The sequence below is a fragment of the Histoplasma capsulatum genome (genome assembly GCF_000150115.1).
Source record: "Histoplasma capsulatum G186AR genomic scaffold supercont2.7, whole genome shotgun sequence".
Lineage (NCBI taxonomy): Eukaryota > Fungi > Ascomycota > Eurotiomycetes > Onygenales > Ajellomycetaceae > Histoplasma > Histoplasma capsulatum.
Window position 1 is genome coordinate 756628 of NW_025544807.1, and position 15533 is coordinate 772160.

Genomic DNA, 15533 nt, shown 5'->3' on the forward strand with positions numbered 1-15533 from the left:
TTCCCGAAGTCCTCTGGGTTTGACCAATTTCATCGAGATAGTTAGTTTCATGTCATACACATCTTGAGCTCAACGGCAACGCAAACAAGAAATAGGGGAGGAGCAATGATTAAATCAAAGGAAGACCCAAAAATATACAAATTGGATATTTTTCAACCGTTCCAATTCCGTTTCGGCTGCGCACAAAAATGTCAAAAAGAACTCATAAATGCTATCGACGCTTAAACGGTGGAAGAAATGAAGACATGGTATAATATGTACTAGTTACAGGTAGGAAAAGGAGGGGAGGCCCCCGACTTGACAATCGAAAAAGCTCAAAGAGGAATTTCTTCACCTCTACCTCTCCCTCAATGCCGCACCATACCACGTCACCGACTCCGTTTCTCCTCCCGAATCTGATCCTTTAACTCAGTCAATGTCTCATTCCTCTTCGCCAAATGTGCCTTCAAGCCTTCCACCTGGTCGCCAACCGTCTTAACATCCTCCCTCAACCTCTCCAGGCTCTCTCCTTCTTTGACCTTACCTGTCCCCTCTCTAAGCTCCCGCAACTCCCTTTCTTTATATTCTAGCAACTGCAACGCCTCCTTCTTGATGAGTGTCCAATTGGGCCCACCATTAACAGAGCCACCTCCACCTTTCCTCGACTCCATCGCGCCGTCAGCAGCCTCCAGCTTCTTTTCCAACTCCGCTAGCTCCCGCCGTAGCCGTACTTTCTCCCACTCCTGATCCTGTATGGTGTTGCTGAAATCCGTTCCCTGCGGGCGGTATGTAGTTCGTCCGCCAACGCCTAACCGGCTGAGATAAGCATCACCGAATTTAGCTTTACGGCCTGTGCTGGTATCTGCATCTGTGTCAGCACCCCACCGCTGAGCTGGGCGGACGCTGTCGAGTTGGTAGTCGATTTTGTTGGATTCGAAAGAAGCGCGAAGCGAAGCGGGCACAGTGCGCGGGATACGGTAGCCCTCATGTCTGTTGTTCAGGATGTGGAGGAAGGCGAGGGTCGCATCTTTGGAGATCGTGGAGGAGGCTGAGGGGTTGACGAGGTTCCAGGCGGAGCGGATGTCGGTGTCGGGTACGGCAAGGGAGTCGTACAGGGGTTGGAGGGAATCGACTGGAGTCGGAAGGAAGGTATCGAATGTCAGCGGCTTTATGAGAAGGATATGGCCAGGATTCATAAGTTATACCCACATGTTATCTCCCCGCGATGGTTCCTGTTCGCGGAATATATCTCCTCATATTTGGATTTGTCTCCTGGGCTCATGTACCAGTCAAACCCATCCTTGAGGCCGGGAGTATCGTCTTCCTCCTCCACCCTTTCGAATTGTGGCTGCCTTCCCGTGAGGGCACGCGAAGCTTGGACAAGATGCGCCTTCGACTCCGGAATCAACCAATCTGGTAATGAATGTGGCACATCGGCGTATTCCTAGGAACATCAAAGAAGAGGAAGAAGAAGGAAAAATTCCAAGTTAGCCAGAACCACGCACGTATATCCATATTCTGACCGATGTGCATACACTCTACGCATGCCCGCATCGTATGATGTGCCCTTTGGCCCCGTATAATATTCAAGAAGAATACATACCCCATTCACAAGATCAAAAATAAGCCTCATAGCCACGCAAAACTCTTCAAAATCCAACTCGCCATCTCCGTCAACATCTGCTAAATCCCACACCTTTTCCAGTTGGTCGTCTCGTAATCGGCTGTTCCTTAGGACTGTCGCGGCCTGCGCGTTGTTCAGGTGTGGTTGGCCATTGGAGAGCGAAGAGAAGATCTCCCAGTATCGCTCGACTTCCCATTGTTCTATTTTCTTCTCGGACATGCTGCAGACGACGAGAGTGGCATTAGCAAGCGTTAAATAACTGGTACTTGGAATTGGAGGTAGGTTGGTCAGCTTGACGGTCTGGTAATACTTGACGTTTGGCAGCGGTTATCGGAGAAAATAATTCCCCGTGGATTCCCCAATACTAGATAAGGGGTTTGATTGCGCATATCTAACCAATTTCAGGTATCCGTCAATTTTTATTTCCGCATATTTAAATTGAAATAGTCCTGTATAAACATATCTAACTTTGGTGGAAGGATGATAGATATCACGACAGAAAGGCTGTAAGCTTGTAGGAAAAAATATAGAGTAGGGATAGTGATGGTACATAATGTTAGACGATAATTAATACACCCTCCACATGAGTTGCGGCAAAATCAAGAATTCCCTCCCGTAGACACCCGTGTACAACTTCTGGACAACTGCAAACCCCGGGGACAGAGAGACAGCACAAAGTGATTCGCACAGCCACCACCCACTTAAAAATAGAGAAACAAATATTCCTATGTAAGCCATGAACCCCCTTCAAATCCATGAATCCCAATTCATATTTCATTCTCTAATCGATGATGTAGAAGTGAATTGATGGACGTCGAAAACGGCCGTACGAACACTGCAGTTCTTATGGTGTGTAAGCATGAGCGTGGGTTTTCAAAATCAGCTCCGCCTAAGAAATGATTCTGCATGCGATTTCAGTTGGTAAAGGGAAAGCTGACAAACTGACTTGCACAATGTCGGAATAGTCGGGTCGAATAACCGGCTCCCGGAGTTCCAATTGAATCAGGATGTTTTCTTTGCCTGATGAAGATGTTTTACTTGCCTCACTGCTCGCTCTACCTCAGCGGCGAGTTCATGAGGTCCCAATATTTGAGCCAGTTGTCTGCCGTCGGATGCTTCTAACAGGATCACTTCGTCTGGGCAATTGGCCTTGGAATTTGCTTCAGGAGGAACGGAGTTGTTGATCATCAGGCGATGGGCGTAAAATTTCTCCAAGGCGGGAAGAGATCTCGGTGTAACGAGGTTGTTGTCAAGTAGAAAGCAAAGGTGTTTTGAGCCGCTCAATGCTGGGTTTTTTGTGGTTAGTTTACACAGGTTTTACTCAAGGGATATTTGGAGGGAAACCTACCCCTCCAATGCGACCATCCACGGTATACGAAGTAGAAAAAGGGAATATTAGGGACGCTGGAACATGCGAGCGAAAAAAAGAAAATTTTTTGTAAGTCAGCGGGAGTATTGTGCAGCAATGCACAAGAGACTAGCAAATCCCAGGTGAAGTTCTCACAGAGGTATGAGTGCAACAGGCAGCATCAATGGCGCAATGAATATGCTCCAAAGCATCCGTCTCCGGTGTAAACGTTGTCTCGCGGTAGCCAAGTCTCTCAGCAAGTCCAGGACCTTGCTCTCCTGGATGATGCCCTTAGGGAAAACGAGCGAGACCTGGGTATGGGTCTGCAACTCCTCAGTTTGCCTCCTCGTGCTCAATGGAGGCACACTCTTCAGGCCCCATTCTTCGTATGGTATGCGCTGCAACACCCGGTTTCCATAGGCCACCAACCTCTTTTTCCAGGCCTGCTCCGCCTGCTCCCACTTCGCCCAGGTAGTTGATGCTTTCTGAGTAATGCGGTCAAGACGGCTCAGCTCTTTCGCAGACCGTGTGTCGATTCTTTTGCAATAAAGGAGAGATCGCCCCGTAGAGATGGGGAGGAGGTACAGCCGCATCGCAAAGATGCGGAGGTGCTAGGGGTTGACTTCCGGGGGTGCGATGCGATGAGAGAAGATGCACGAGGCTAGTTTGACTCTGCGCGGCTGCAGGTCGCCTTTTGAAGGAGCATTTTCCACCTATATTGTCTAACAGCCTAGAGCGGAAATTTTTGTTGGTCGGAGCTGGAGCTGTGATGTAATTTCTGTTGTTTGGGGCGCAGTCCAGAGGTCATCTCACGTCCAGTAGGAATTAATTTTTCTCAGCTCAGCATCAAATAAAAATGATCAGGCTGTGGCTACATATTAGTTTTTGCCTGACAGGCACTAGGCACGTATTTGCCGCAAGGGCGATATTCTTAGCATCTCTCGAACGGGCCTGATCTGCTCCCAACATCATCACTCAATTCATCATCTTCTGCTTCTCCACTGCTCGACGCTCGTTTCCCTAATTTGCCATATTTCCTTAACTTTTTTGCTCTCCCTGTTAATTACCACTCGCGTACCTCTCCAAGGGATTGTACCTCCGCTCTCATTGCGGCCAAAATCATGGGAGGAAGCAATCGGCACCCCAATTGATTGTCAACTGTCAGCAACCACAGCCACGCCCTGGACGCAGAAGCTCTATCTCCGGGCAATGGCAATATATGGAGATTACCTTTTACACCCCCAGCCTCCGGAAACTCAGAGTGGAGGATCCGCCAGCAGGAAGTCGGAGTTGTCGCCGGTAGACCCTCCCCTAGTGAGGCAGAAATCGGGCACGTCAGTTGCGCGATCGAGCGTAAACGGGGATGTGGGCCACTCAGGACTTCAATTTTCGCACGACCGGAGTTCCCTTCGGCCGAAGAGTAGAGCTCAATCGGTGGGGGTGAGCATCGGGACTCAATCTAATAGCGTTTTCCGTACTGCGAGGACAATACCAGGTATAAACTCTGTCCTACCCAAGTACTTCCCTTTCCCTTGAGCCCGCAAACCTACTGACATCAAAAATCCTCTAAATAGCATGGGTGCGAATTGCGAATGAAACTACTGGCCTCCCGGCCCATTCCCATTTGGCTTCCCCAGAACTTGCAGGTGTCCGAATCGCCCAACACCACTACGTTCCTCGCGAAAAACAGCAAGCTTCATATACGAACTCTGGCTACACCAGAAAAGGCCCACGGGAATCAAGATGGAAAACATTTGCGAAAGCTAATGCATACCCGCGGCCGTCTACAGATCTGGAGGAGAAACTTGTTGATCACGACTGGCTAGACGAAAACATTGGAGATTATTCGGGCCCCTGGCTGGGCCATAGTACCAATGTAAAAGACCTAGAGAGTGGCCAGCAGGATTCCAAACAGCGGAAGGTAAAGCGGTTGAGTAAGGTCCAGTCGAAGATCCTCCGAAGTCCCATTGTTCCTCTTTTAATCCGCCTTACGGTTTTTATCTTTTCGGTCGTCGCCCTAGCTCTAGGTGGTTCTATCCATTCCTATGCCACTAAATATGGTCACTCGCAAGGCCCCTCTCCAGATTTGGCGATTATAGTAGATTCTATAGCTCTGGTCTATCTAGTGTATATTACTTATGACGAATACACTGGAAAACCTTTAGGGCTCCGGCCTGCTAAGGCGAAGCTGCGGCTTATATTCCTGGACCTGATCTTCATCGTCTTTGCGTCGGCCAATCTCAGTCTGGCGTTTGAAAGTTTGTCAGATATCCAGAGTTCGTGTGGATCCGGGGAGATTGACGGAAAATTTGACCCAACAAACTCAAGTATCTGCAATCTGCAGAAGGCGTTGGCTGCTGTATTGCTGATTGTACTGGTAGCATGGCTTACGACCTTCGCCATTAGTGTTCTAAGGTTTGTGCACCTTCCACATTTACACCCGCCCTTGTGTATACCCCATCAGCGAAAGCATGTTAACAGATATCCTCAGGGTTGTGGAGCGAGTAACGGGCAAGTAAACCTTTTCTATTTCGAAAGCATTTTTCTTTCCTTACTATCATTTGCTATTTTATTGTTATCACTACTATCATTATCTTCATAATTTAGTGAGTCTACATATTTTCCTTTCATTTCCCCATTGCAGGATTTTAAATGCATATTCTCATGCCAACTTTATATCCATTGCATCCTCACCCGTTCGTTTTTCGGATTTTATTCCTTTTTGATTTCATTCAAATCCATTTCTTATCCTCTACGAATTTCCGTTTGGTTCATGTTTTCACCCTATCACATTTTCCTTTTTGCGCAAAAAGTGATAAGGGCTTAGATGCAACAGCAAGCTTTAATTTCTTTGATTCCCCGAATGTATTTACTTTTTTGTATATTTTCCAGGCACGGATTTCATTGTTTTTGTCCCTCACTGCTCATAACTCAAGGTTGATATACATCGAATAAGTTTCTTAAGTTACACCATCTATGTACCAAAAAAGAAAGTGAAAATGTGAGATGAAGGAAAAGACGGGCTTCCCCTACGGCGACATCTGCACACAGAAAGCCCATGAAATTGGCTCACACTCCAATCGCCAGCCAACAATCCCCATAAGCAGGCCGCTCGCAAACCAATCCGCTTCCTCAATCTCTGCCGAGTTATCTCATTCCTCTTCATCTCCATAGCACATATTCCACAGTTTCCCCATTGGATATGCACCAACCGTCTTAACCCCAGCCTCATTATCGTGCAGCAGTCCACGGGCCACCCCAGCAGGGACAACCAGGAAATCCCTGCTTGAAACTACAGCGTCAAAGCGCTCTGGGTTATCTCCATGGCCGAATCATAGGTTTGCTTCGCCAGAGATGACGATTAGGACCGCGTGCGTGGTGGAGTGAAACTGGTGGTGAGGGTATATGGATGGAGCAGGTCCATTGGGGCTCAGCGACGCAGGTTTTTGTCAGGTGTTGGCTGATTTCGGAGGCTGTGGTGGAGCGGTGGAAGCCGCTGCGGTAGATGAGAAAAGGTTTATGGTGAATGGAGGTGTTGTAAGGTGTGGTACCAGGGAGGGATTTGCTGGCGGCCTACCCGTAAGGAGTGGAGAGCTGTCAAAGTGGCCGCCATGTCTATCTATGGCTGTGAGTGTCGGATAGGTTAGCTAAGTGATGACAATAATAGCTAAAACGGGGAAATATCTGTAAATTGTACTGTTGTCGACACCTACAGCATTGTTTACCCCTAACGTCATCCGCATTATATGGGTCCTTATCGATAAGAGATATGAATCGAGACTAGTCTTTATCAGGAATAGTTCTTATTTCGGCTTTCTCCAGTTGACTGACATCCCGCTTACCTAAGCCTCCGTTCGCTGGTTTGCAGCAAGTTAAGTTGAGGCACCAGGACACACAACTACACCTCTCAAACCTATACCTCTCTTTCTCTCCTTGTTCTGCCAACTCCATAGCCCTTTTTTTTTTGCTCCTCCGATTTGATTCTCCTTTCTCCCAGTCGGCAACTCGTCCTTTTTATCTTTTTTTTATTTTTTTTCCCTTTTTTTTTGGGTGGGAGTTCGCGGAAGCGCTGCACATCAGTATCACCGCTCAAGATTACCTTGAACCAACCTGTCTTTGCTTCTCGTCTCCCTTCGCCCACTGGACTTGGGTACCTATATCCCTATCCCCTCTTGCCAACAGGCTGTCTGTGGTGAACCCAACGCTATTAAGGTACCTTAAGTCTCCCGCCTATCGATGGGGTTATCCCATGTCAAACTCCCAGGCCGCCTTTCTCGCAGTTCAGCAACCTCACAAAGGGAGAGTCCAGCCATGCCTCCTTCCGGGATCCAGACTCCTCATAAAGACGATATTGAAGAAACGTGGGTCTTTTACTACCATATTTCTCTATACCCTGGGCCATCTGAAGCATGGATTTGGGAACAGCAGAGCTGACTTTAAAGGGTAGATGGGCGTATCTTGAAAAAGGCGTCGAGCGGGTCATGACCCAGTTAGAGGGGGGAATTGATATGCTTACCGTTAGTGTTTATTATCCCCTCTGGAGAGCAGTTGAATAGGCAGATACTAACTCTGTATATTAATATCCCCTTAGTATATGGGTGTTTACACGTCAGTAATACTCGTTCCCGTTTCAATAATCAAGCTCATCCTTTGGAACTGACGACATCGATAGTGCCGTCCACGACTTCTGTACCTCACAAAAAGCTATTTCATCACCTGGCAGCCCAGCTTCCCATGGTAGTCATCGCGGAGGTGAGTTTCGTTTTTTCTATTTTATCCCTAGAGAATGTACATGAATATGGTCTAATTTCTATAACGCGTAGCGCACCTTCTTGGGGAGGAGCTATATAATCTCCTGGGCATATATCTATCCCGCCATCTCAATGATGTCTATGAAACCTCCCTAAACCATTCAGACGAAGCTTTGTTGGCCTTTTACATCCGAGAGTGGACTCGTTACACCACTGCAGCGCAGTATATCAACCATCTTTTCAAATATCTTAACCGCCATTGGGTCAAAAGAGAAGTCGATGAGGGGAAGAAAGATATTTACGACGTTTACACCCTTCATCTAGTAAAATGGAAAGAAGATTTCTTCAAGAAAGTGCAAAAGAGCGTAATGGATGCCGTGCTGAAACTTGTCGAGAAACAACGGAATGGTGAAACGATTGAACAGTCCCAGATTAAAAACATCGTCGACTCATTCGTCTCGCTTGGACTCGACGAGAACGACAGTACCAAATCTACCCTCGTGGTATACCAGTTCTATTTTGAAAAGCCTTTCATAGAGGCTACCAAAGTCTACTACGAAAACGAATCGAAACGATTCGTAGCTGAAAACAGCGTGGTGGAGTATATGAAAAAAGCAGAGTCTCGCATCGATGAAGAACGAGCCCGAATTGACCTCTATCTTCACCCCGACATTACCAAAAATTTAACCGAAACATGCTTGGAAGTCCTGGTGGCTTCACATTCACCGCTGCTGCGGGATGAATTCCAAGCTCTCCTGGATACCGAACGTCAAGAAGATCTTGCCCGGATGTACCGATTACTTTCCCGAATTAAGGACGGTTTGGACCCTCTACGTAACAAGTTTGAGACGCACGTTCGGAAAGCTGGGCTTGCGGCCGTTGAAAAGGTAGTGCCAAATGGCGATGCGGTCGAACCCAAGGTCTACATTGATGCCCTGTTACAAGTTCATACCAAATACCAAGCTATGGTGGTTATGGCCTTTGCGGGAGAATCGGAGTTTGTCCGTTCGTTGGATAATGCCTGTCGGGAATTTGTCAACCGCAACGCACTTTGCAACACAAGCTCAACGAAATCTCCTGAACTGCTTGCCCGGTACACAGATTCCCTTCTGAAGAAGGGAGTTAAATCTCCGGAAGAATCGGAATTGGAAGAGATGCTCGTCCAGATCATGACGGTCTTCAAGTATATTGAAGACAAGGACGTTTTCCAGAAGTTCTATTCCAGAATGCTGGCCAAACGGCTCGTTCATGTCAGCTCGGTTTCAGATGATGCGGAAACCAGCATGATTAGCAAACTGAAGGAAGCTTGTGGCTTCGAATATACTAATAAACTCCAACGAATGTTCCAGGACATCCAAATATCCAAGGATCTCAACGCGAGCTACCGTGATTGGCAAGAGAAAGTCCTGGATGATGAAGACAGGAAAAAGTTATTGGACCCTCATTTCCAGATCCTCGGAACAGGATTCTGGCCCCTAACCCCGCCAACAACGCAATTCATCCCCCCTCAAGAAATCGTCAAGACGACAGAGCGTTTCAAGAACTTCTACTTCGACAAACACAGCGGTCGCAAACTTACATGGTTATGGAATCTATGCAAGGGCGAAATCCGCGCAAACTACATCAAAAACACGAAAGTGCCATACACATTCCAAGTATCTACATACCAGATGGGAATTCTCCTCCTCTTTAACGAAAGTGACACGTTAAGCTTCTCCGACATTGAAAAGGGAACAGCCCTCGCCCCGGAAGTTCTCGAACCCAACCTTGGCATCCTTGTCAAGGCTAAGGTCGTCATCCCTTCTCCAGAGGATGGCAAACCGTGTCCGGGGACGTCATATGCGTTAAACTACAATTTCAAGGCGAAGAAGATTAAAATCAATCTAAACATTTCCGTCAAATCAGAGCAGAAACATGAAACGGATGATACACATAAGACAATTGATGAGGATAGGAAACTTTTACTCCAGGTGAGTTTTTTTTTTTTTTTTTTTTCTGTTTTTTCCCTTTTTTCTTGGCTTTCATCTCCATGTTACTAAGGTCGTCTCTATCTCTACAGTCTGCCATCGTCCGGATCATGAAATCGCGAAAGAAGTTGAAACATGTCCAACTCGTGCAAGAAGTTATTCAGCAGGTGAAAGCCCGCTTCCCACCCAAGGTACCGGATATCAAAAAGAATATTGAAGCCCTGATGGAGAAGGAGTATATTGAGCGGCTGGATGGTGATGATTTGGCATATATTGCTTAAAGACCTACAGTTCCTTCTCTTATATTGTTCTATTTTTTTTCCTTCTTCCATTTTTTTTTCATCGTAGCCAACGAATAGCAACAACAAATGAAGAGAGGAAAGGAAGAGAGAGGACATGGGGAGTAAAAGATAGAAATAAACAAAATTATATCCGTCTGCCAGGTATAGCGGTGGTGGGATATGTATTTGGGAAGCAGCAGATGGAATCACGTCGACAACGCCATACAGAGGAAGCGAGGTTAGAGAAGAGGAGGAAAGAAAGCATGTAAAATCATGATGAATTGCAGACAAAAGCGAAGATGAAAGACATCCTAATATCATCATCATCAAACAACTGTTCATCGATTTAAATTTTTACTCTATTTTATTTTATTTATTTTTTTATAGCTTCTCGGTCACATGGCGCCCACCCCGTGATGGCCAAGCATGGTTTGGGCGAGCTGAAGCCTGGAGTCCGGGGTCTAGCGGCCGGGCAGGCTAGCAGCCGGGCGCTAGAGTTGGGGATGGGCGAAAGGCCCAGGGGACCAGAAAAGGTAACCAATCGTCAACACAGTCCACGTTTGGTCTGGAGCTTTTCGACAAGGCTGAACGTTTTTCCGGCATCCATGTGGACTCATATGGGAGGCCTCATGGACATCTCCGCTTCCACGAGAAACCACCCCTCTCTGCTACCGCTCACCTCATTTCGAATACCACCGTATCTAGCACCGTACACGTGCCTGTATGTACAGTCCATGAACATTGAAACCTGCCCAAAATGTACGAATGTGAGACATGCACCCGTGCGTTCTATAGCCAGAGTGCTTGCAACCAGCACATGAACGACACCGATCACTGGGCACCGGTATACGAATGTGAGACTTGCACCAGGGAGTTCAGCTCCGAGCATGCGGTCAATCAACATATGAATGCCCTTGGGCATCGAAAGCCCAAAGTCCCATGCGAAACATGCAATATCAAATTCCGCACTCAGGGGCAAGCAGACAAGCACATGAAAGACAACGGTCACTACAAGAACTACTGCGGAGCTTGTGACATCCGATTCTCGAGTCCGAATGCCCTGAAGATGGTAAGACGACAACCCCCATTATTATAGTTATCCTCCTCCGAAATCCCTACGACACACTACTGACTGGTCTGCAGCACCTCAACTCAAAGGTCCACCGGGGCTCCAATGTCTCTTGTCCCTTCTGCAAAGGCGCCTACACCTCCGCGAGTGGGGTCAGTCATCATCTTGAGCGAGGCGCCTGTCCCCGCGCCCCAAATCTTAACCGCGAATCCATTCTTCGCGCCGTGCGTGACCGTGATCCACACGGGGTCATCACCAACAGGCAGATTGAATGGCACGGGGAGAGTAGTGTCGAATACCTGGCTACCGACCATGCGTATAACGGCAGCTCCTGGGAGTGTTACATATGCCACAGGCAGTTCAACTCGAAGGGTTCCCTGACGTCGCATGTCAATTCTCCCGCGCATCAGCAGAAGGTGTACCGTTGTCCGAATTCGAAGGGCAAGTGTGGGAAGCAGTTTACGACGCTGGCGGCGTTATTTAACCACCTGGAGAGCGAGTCGTGTGCGTTTTTGAGGTTTGAAAATGTTCAGCGGCACGTGAGCGGTATGTTTCAGGGTAATAGGTCTATTACATTCTGACATTCGGAGGATTGGTCCTGTCTTCTTTCTCTAGAATGATTCTGTATTTCGTACAATCGCACCTTAAATCACTGTTAAGTACACTTCATGAAAATTCGAGTATGATGGTCAAGGTCTTGAGCTTTGATTATCACGCATCAAGTCTGCAGAACCAGTATATCTTTATCCAGAGAAAGTTTCTTTTTTTTTGGGGGGGGGGGGGGGGGGGGGGGGGTATGGAGGGAGAGAGGGGAGGGGAGAGTATTGTGCTTGCTCGCGGTTGAACCCAACAGACAGTTTCACAAATATCATCGCATTAGGACCAAGAGGGAAAAGAAGAGAGAGAGAGAAGTTAGCCAATGTCATGTGCTTATTTAACCCCACATCTACTCTACCTGTCATGCCTGCCTCTGTCGTTCTATAAAGGCTATTGCAACAAGGTTGACAAATGTTTAAGAGAAGCTCATATCGGGAATATCTGTCAAAATTCCAGTATTACGGCAAGCCCCATTGCCTCAAAATGCCAGTCAAATAGTTAGCGCACACCATCAATACCACAAATATATGTATACATATATATATAAATGATGTAGAAATTGTGGGTGATAGCGGACCAATCCAACAACCATGGCGCTTGGAAATTGTGCGCAGTAATGATCTCCGACAACGGGATGAAGGCAGGCCGGTATATGTTGAGGTTATAGGATCCTGCGAATCCCGCGCGGGGTAGGGAAACTGAATTTGGCATCGGAAGGCTCGCGTTGTATGCTTATTTACGCTTGCACATCTCGAATTTATCGAAAAACAGTAATGGGAAGGTTCTTCTGCTGCTGGAAGTCCCCCGAAGTGTGCGAGTCCCCTATGACCCTACACTGTTTGTGCTGGGGACGCATCCTGCGTCAGTGCTCAGTATGCATGATTGAAAGAAGAGATGTTGAGGCGTAGGCGTATTGTCAAACTTTTGACGTTGAGCCCAGTTGGACTGCTGTATTTGAAATGTTGAACACAAGAAAGATGTGTGAGGCGTGTATTTCTTCTTCGCGAGCAGTCTCGATTTGGGTTGATGGGACATCTGAGAAGAGCAACTGAGGGTATTTGCTTGAAGAAAGCCGGGATTGTTCCATAAACACCACACTACACTAGTGTGATAAGATAGCACTATGACCACTAGGTTATCCATAGCAAAAAGCCAACGTAACCATTTGTTAAATGGTTGCGCTCATAGTGATATATATACCCGTGGGCGTGGTGGTGTGGCTCGGCCCACAGCGGGCGTGGCCACCAAATCCACCACCTATATACTGCAACCGCCAGCTGCAGTATAGTGGGGAACCACACTAGTACGCTTGCGTGAAACGGTAGCAAGGACCAGCAGAGGATTGTCTTCCGCCATCTGCATGTCTGGTTTAATCTCCAACATGAGGCTCTCGGCGGGCACACAGTTGAACGTGGTGCTAGAAAAGTTCGTCGTGGTGTAATCCGGGCCGGAACAGGTCCTCGTTGCAAAAAAGCTGACAAATCTCACCTCATTAAAACTGCATACACTAGTGCGTATTTTACACAAAATCCACACACCATCACTCTGCTGAAGAAGGGCGGTCTATAGGGGGCTTCAACTACTTCAACTACACCACTGCAATCGTACATGCGTAGTAATAGAGCAATACATCCACGCCTCTAAGGGATATATATCCCCACCGGGCCTCTTCATGTTCCATGAATGGCGGCCTATCTGCCAACTATCTACAACCTGCCTACATATACATATATATCTATATACAAGTAAGCTCGAGTTCACTGAAATAATACACAAATATTCCCTGCCTGTCTGTTCTTACTCCACTTAGCTCTATTCCCAAATCCCGATTATCTGGTGCACATACAAACAATATATATCAAATATATATATATATATATATATATTGGGAGGGGAAGAAAAAGGTAAACAAAGAATACAAGGCCAATAACCCCAAAACTACCCACCCTTCGTCGGCGGCACCTTGTTCTGGAGCCGCTACGCGGACGCCTTGTCCGACACAGAAAATTTCGACAACCGCTACCCTAGCGTGGAGGTGTGGAGAGAGATAGGTTTGGGCAGAAAAGGGTCGAGAGGAAAAGGAGGGCAAGAGGGAGAGGAAGCATCTATCCTTCGTCGCACCGGATCTTTGTTCCCAGTGCTGACCCGCTAGATCTTCTTTCTAAGAAGAATCTTATCCTAACATAACGGGGCATGGATAATTTCATTCAGGGATATCGGATATATATATCATATGACCGCATGCTGGGCGAATATTGATTGACCTGCGAAAAACCGCGTCGGGTTGGCGGGTGGACAGGATATAGCCGCGATTGCGGATCGAGTGAATAGTCCGACCTGCTTCTAGCGGGGAGTGCAGTACAGAGTAGTTACCTGGTGATGATGCTCCGACCAAGTCGAGATCAATAAAAGTTACGACGGGGTCATGTCGAAGAAGTGTCGGAATTTGTTGGGGTTGGCTGCGAGGAATCCGGGGGAGGGTGACGGTATCTTTTCATGCTGGGTATCTTCAGTGACATCTCCACCAACCCCATTGCGAAGTTGCTGCTGCTGCTGCGGGGGTGGGGACTGACGGAGGAAGCATTGGCACAAGCATTCAAGTACAATCACTCCAGAGACGGCGGAGAGTGAGACAGTGGATGCAGACGTGTGAACGGATCGCGGACAGGAGTTTGGTTAGGAATACTGCCTCATCGATCTCTGGTGGCAATGTGAGCGGAAACAAGGAGGCGGTAAGAGTTGACATCGGCGGTTTGAAGAGTTGTATAATTAAGCACCGAGGAAAGTGACAGGTTGGGTACTGGAAGGGCAATCTCACAGGAACCTTGGGTAGACAAATGAGATAGAAGGTGTGGCATTATTCTTGTAAGGGGAATTTAGTATATATAACTAGCTGGTGAGAAAAAAAGAAGGGAGATATAGTAGAGAGATCTCTGTGGTTTCCAAAACACTGGGCGTTGATTTGGAGCGTCGCAAGGGTAAAGAAACCAAACCGGGAAAAAAGGGAAGAAAGAAAGAAAGAAAAAGAAAACAACAAGTAGCTAATGATTACAGACCAACACTGCACAATAAATCAAATGAATAAGTAAATAAAAGAAAACCTATGCGAAAGCAACCAAATCAGAAATAGATAGGCAAACGTATCCGGGGAGGTGGGCCAAGACCAAAACACGTAGCGAGACATGGACATTGACTTTGAGTTCAAAAAACCCACCTCCCAGCCATCAAATCGTATAAATGTATACATATATATATAGACAGGAAAATGCACAAAAAGGCATTTCCTCTGCGCTAGAAGAAAGCCTAATGCAGGTAAGCGTTCTCCCTAATCAGCTAGAAAAAACTGCTTTGTGGTTGTCGAGTAAATAGATAAAATAGGCAGAGTAGGAAGAAAAGATGGATAGATAGCAAGGAAAATTGGACATGGCATTGTGAGAAAGCGTCAAGGCGAAGGAGTTCGGAAACAAACATGATATATATATGTATATGTACATATATAAAGGACCAGAAAGTAATGAATAATGAAAATAAATAAAAGAAGAGAACGAAGCTGGCCACAAAGGTTGCGCAAGGTATGGACTAATGAATAAGGTATTTTTAGGACAGTATGAAAATGATATCCAAGAAAGTAAAAATATAATAGATCAAATACGATGAAAAGCCGCCGGAAAAAAAGAGTCCAACCAGCATCGTTTTGCCGCGGTGCCACAGAAAAGAATAAAAAGAAAATAGTAGAAAATAGTAGATTAGACAGCGAGAGAAAATGATGACGGTGATTGTTTGTGATGCCATGCCAGACAGCGCCAAAAAGAACGGAAAACAGTTTCAACGGGAACATCTCCAAAAACCCAGTTCAACGCCGTCCGAGCTCCTAGATGAAGAAGTCAAGAAAAATATAAATGAATATTGGTAGAAAA

General features: G+C 46.8%; 6 protein-coding genes across 6 annotated transcripts; 3 read left to right on the forward strand and 3 right to left on the reverse strand.

Annotated features, from left to right (window-relative positions):
• Window positions 1-227: 227 nt before the first annotated feature.
• HCBG_05547 (cytoskeletal adaptor protein SagA) lies at window positions 228-1862 on the reverse strand (the record flags this gene model as incomplete). Its single annotated transcript, XM_045432596.1, has 3 exons — window positions 228-1111; window positions 1189-1423; window positions 1583-1862. 3 exons carry the CDS (start codon window positions 1820-1822, stop codon window positions 369-371), a joined length of 1218 nt encoding a protein of 405 aa, XP_045286712.1.
• Window positions 1863-2605: 743 nt separating this feature from the next.
• On the reverse strand, window positions 2606-3738 carry HCBG_05548 (uncharacterized protein; the record flags this gene model as incomplete). The annotated part of the gene is made up of 3 exons (XM_045432597.1): window positions 2606-2889; window positions 2952-3007; window positions 3108-3738. 3 exons carry the CDS (start codon window positions 3542-3544, stop codon window positions 2606-2608), a joined length of 777 nt encoding a protein of 258 aa, XP_045286713.1.
• Window positions 3739-4160: 422 nt separating this feature from the next.
• On the forward strand, window positions 4161-5918 carry HCBG_05549 (uncharacterized protein; the record flags this gene model as incomplete). Its single annotated transcript, XM_045432598.1, has 3 exons — window positions 4161-4446; window positions 4526-5366; window positions 5443-5918. The coding sequence occupies 3 exons, from the start codon at window positions 4161-4163 to the stop codon at window positions 5468-5470; spliced, it is 1155 nt and encodes a 384-aa protein (XP_045286714.1).
• A 185-nt stretch (window positions 5919-6103) lies between these two features.
• On the reverse strand, window positions 6104-6564 carry HCBG_05550 (cupin domain-containing protein; the record flags this gene model as incomplete). The annotated part of the gene is made up of 3 exons (XM_045432599.1): window positions 6104-6270; window positions 6320-6447; window positions 6503-6564. The coding sequence occupies 3 exons, from the start codon at window positions 6562-6564 to the stop codon at window positions 6104-6106; spliced, it is 357 nt and encodes a 118-aa protein (XP_045286715.1).
• A 698-nt stretch (window positions 6565-7262) lies between these two features.
• HCBG_05551 (Cullin) lies at window positions 7263-10258 on the forward strand (the record flags this gene model as incomplete). The annotated part of the gene is made up of 6 exons (XM_045432600.1): window positions 7263-7312; window positions 7399-7468; window positions 7543-7559; window positions 7624-7703; window positions 7775-9672; window positions 9762-10258. 6 exons carry the CDS (start codon window positions 7263-7265, stop codon window positions 9948-9950), a joined length of 2304 nt encoding a protein of 767 aa, XP_045286716.1.
• Window positions 10259-10622: 364 nt separating this feature from the next.
• HCBG_05552 (uncharacterized protein) lies at window positions 10623-11600 on the forward strand (the record flags this gene model as incomplete). Its single annotated transcript, XM_045432601.1, has 2 exons — window positions 10623-11019; window positions 11094-11600. The coding sequence occupies 2 exons, from the start codon at window positions 10708-10710 to the stop codon at window positions 11598-11600; spliced, it is 819 nt and encodes a 272-aa protein (XP_045286717.1).
• Between the last annotated feature and the right edge of the window lie 3933 nt (window positions 11601-15533).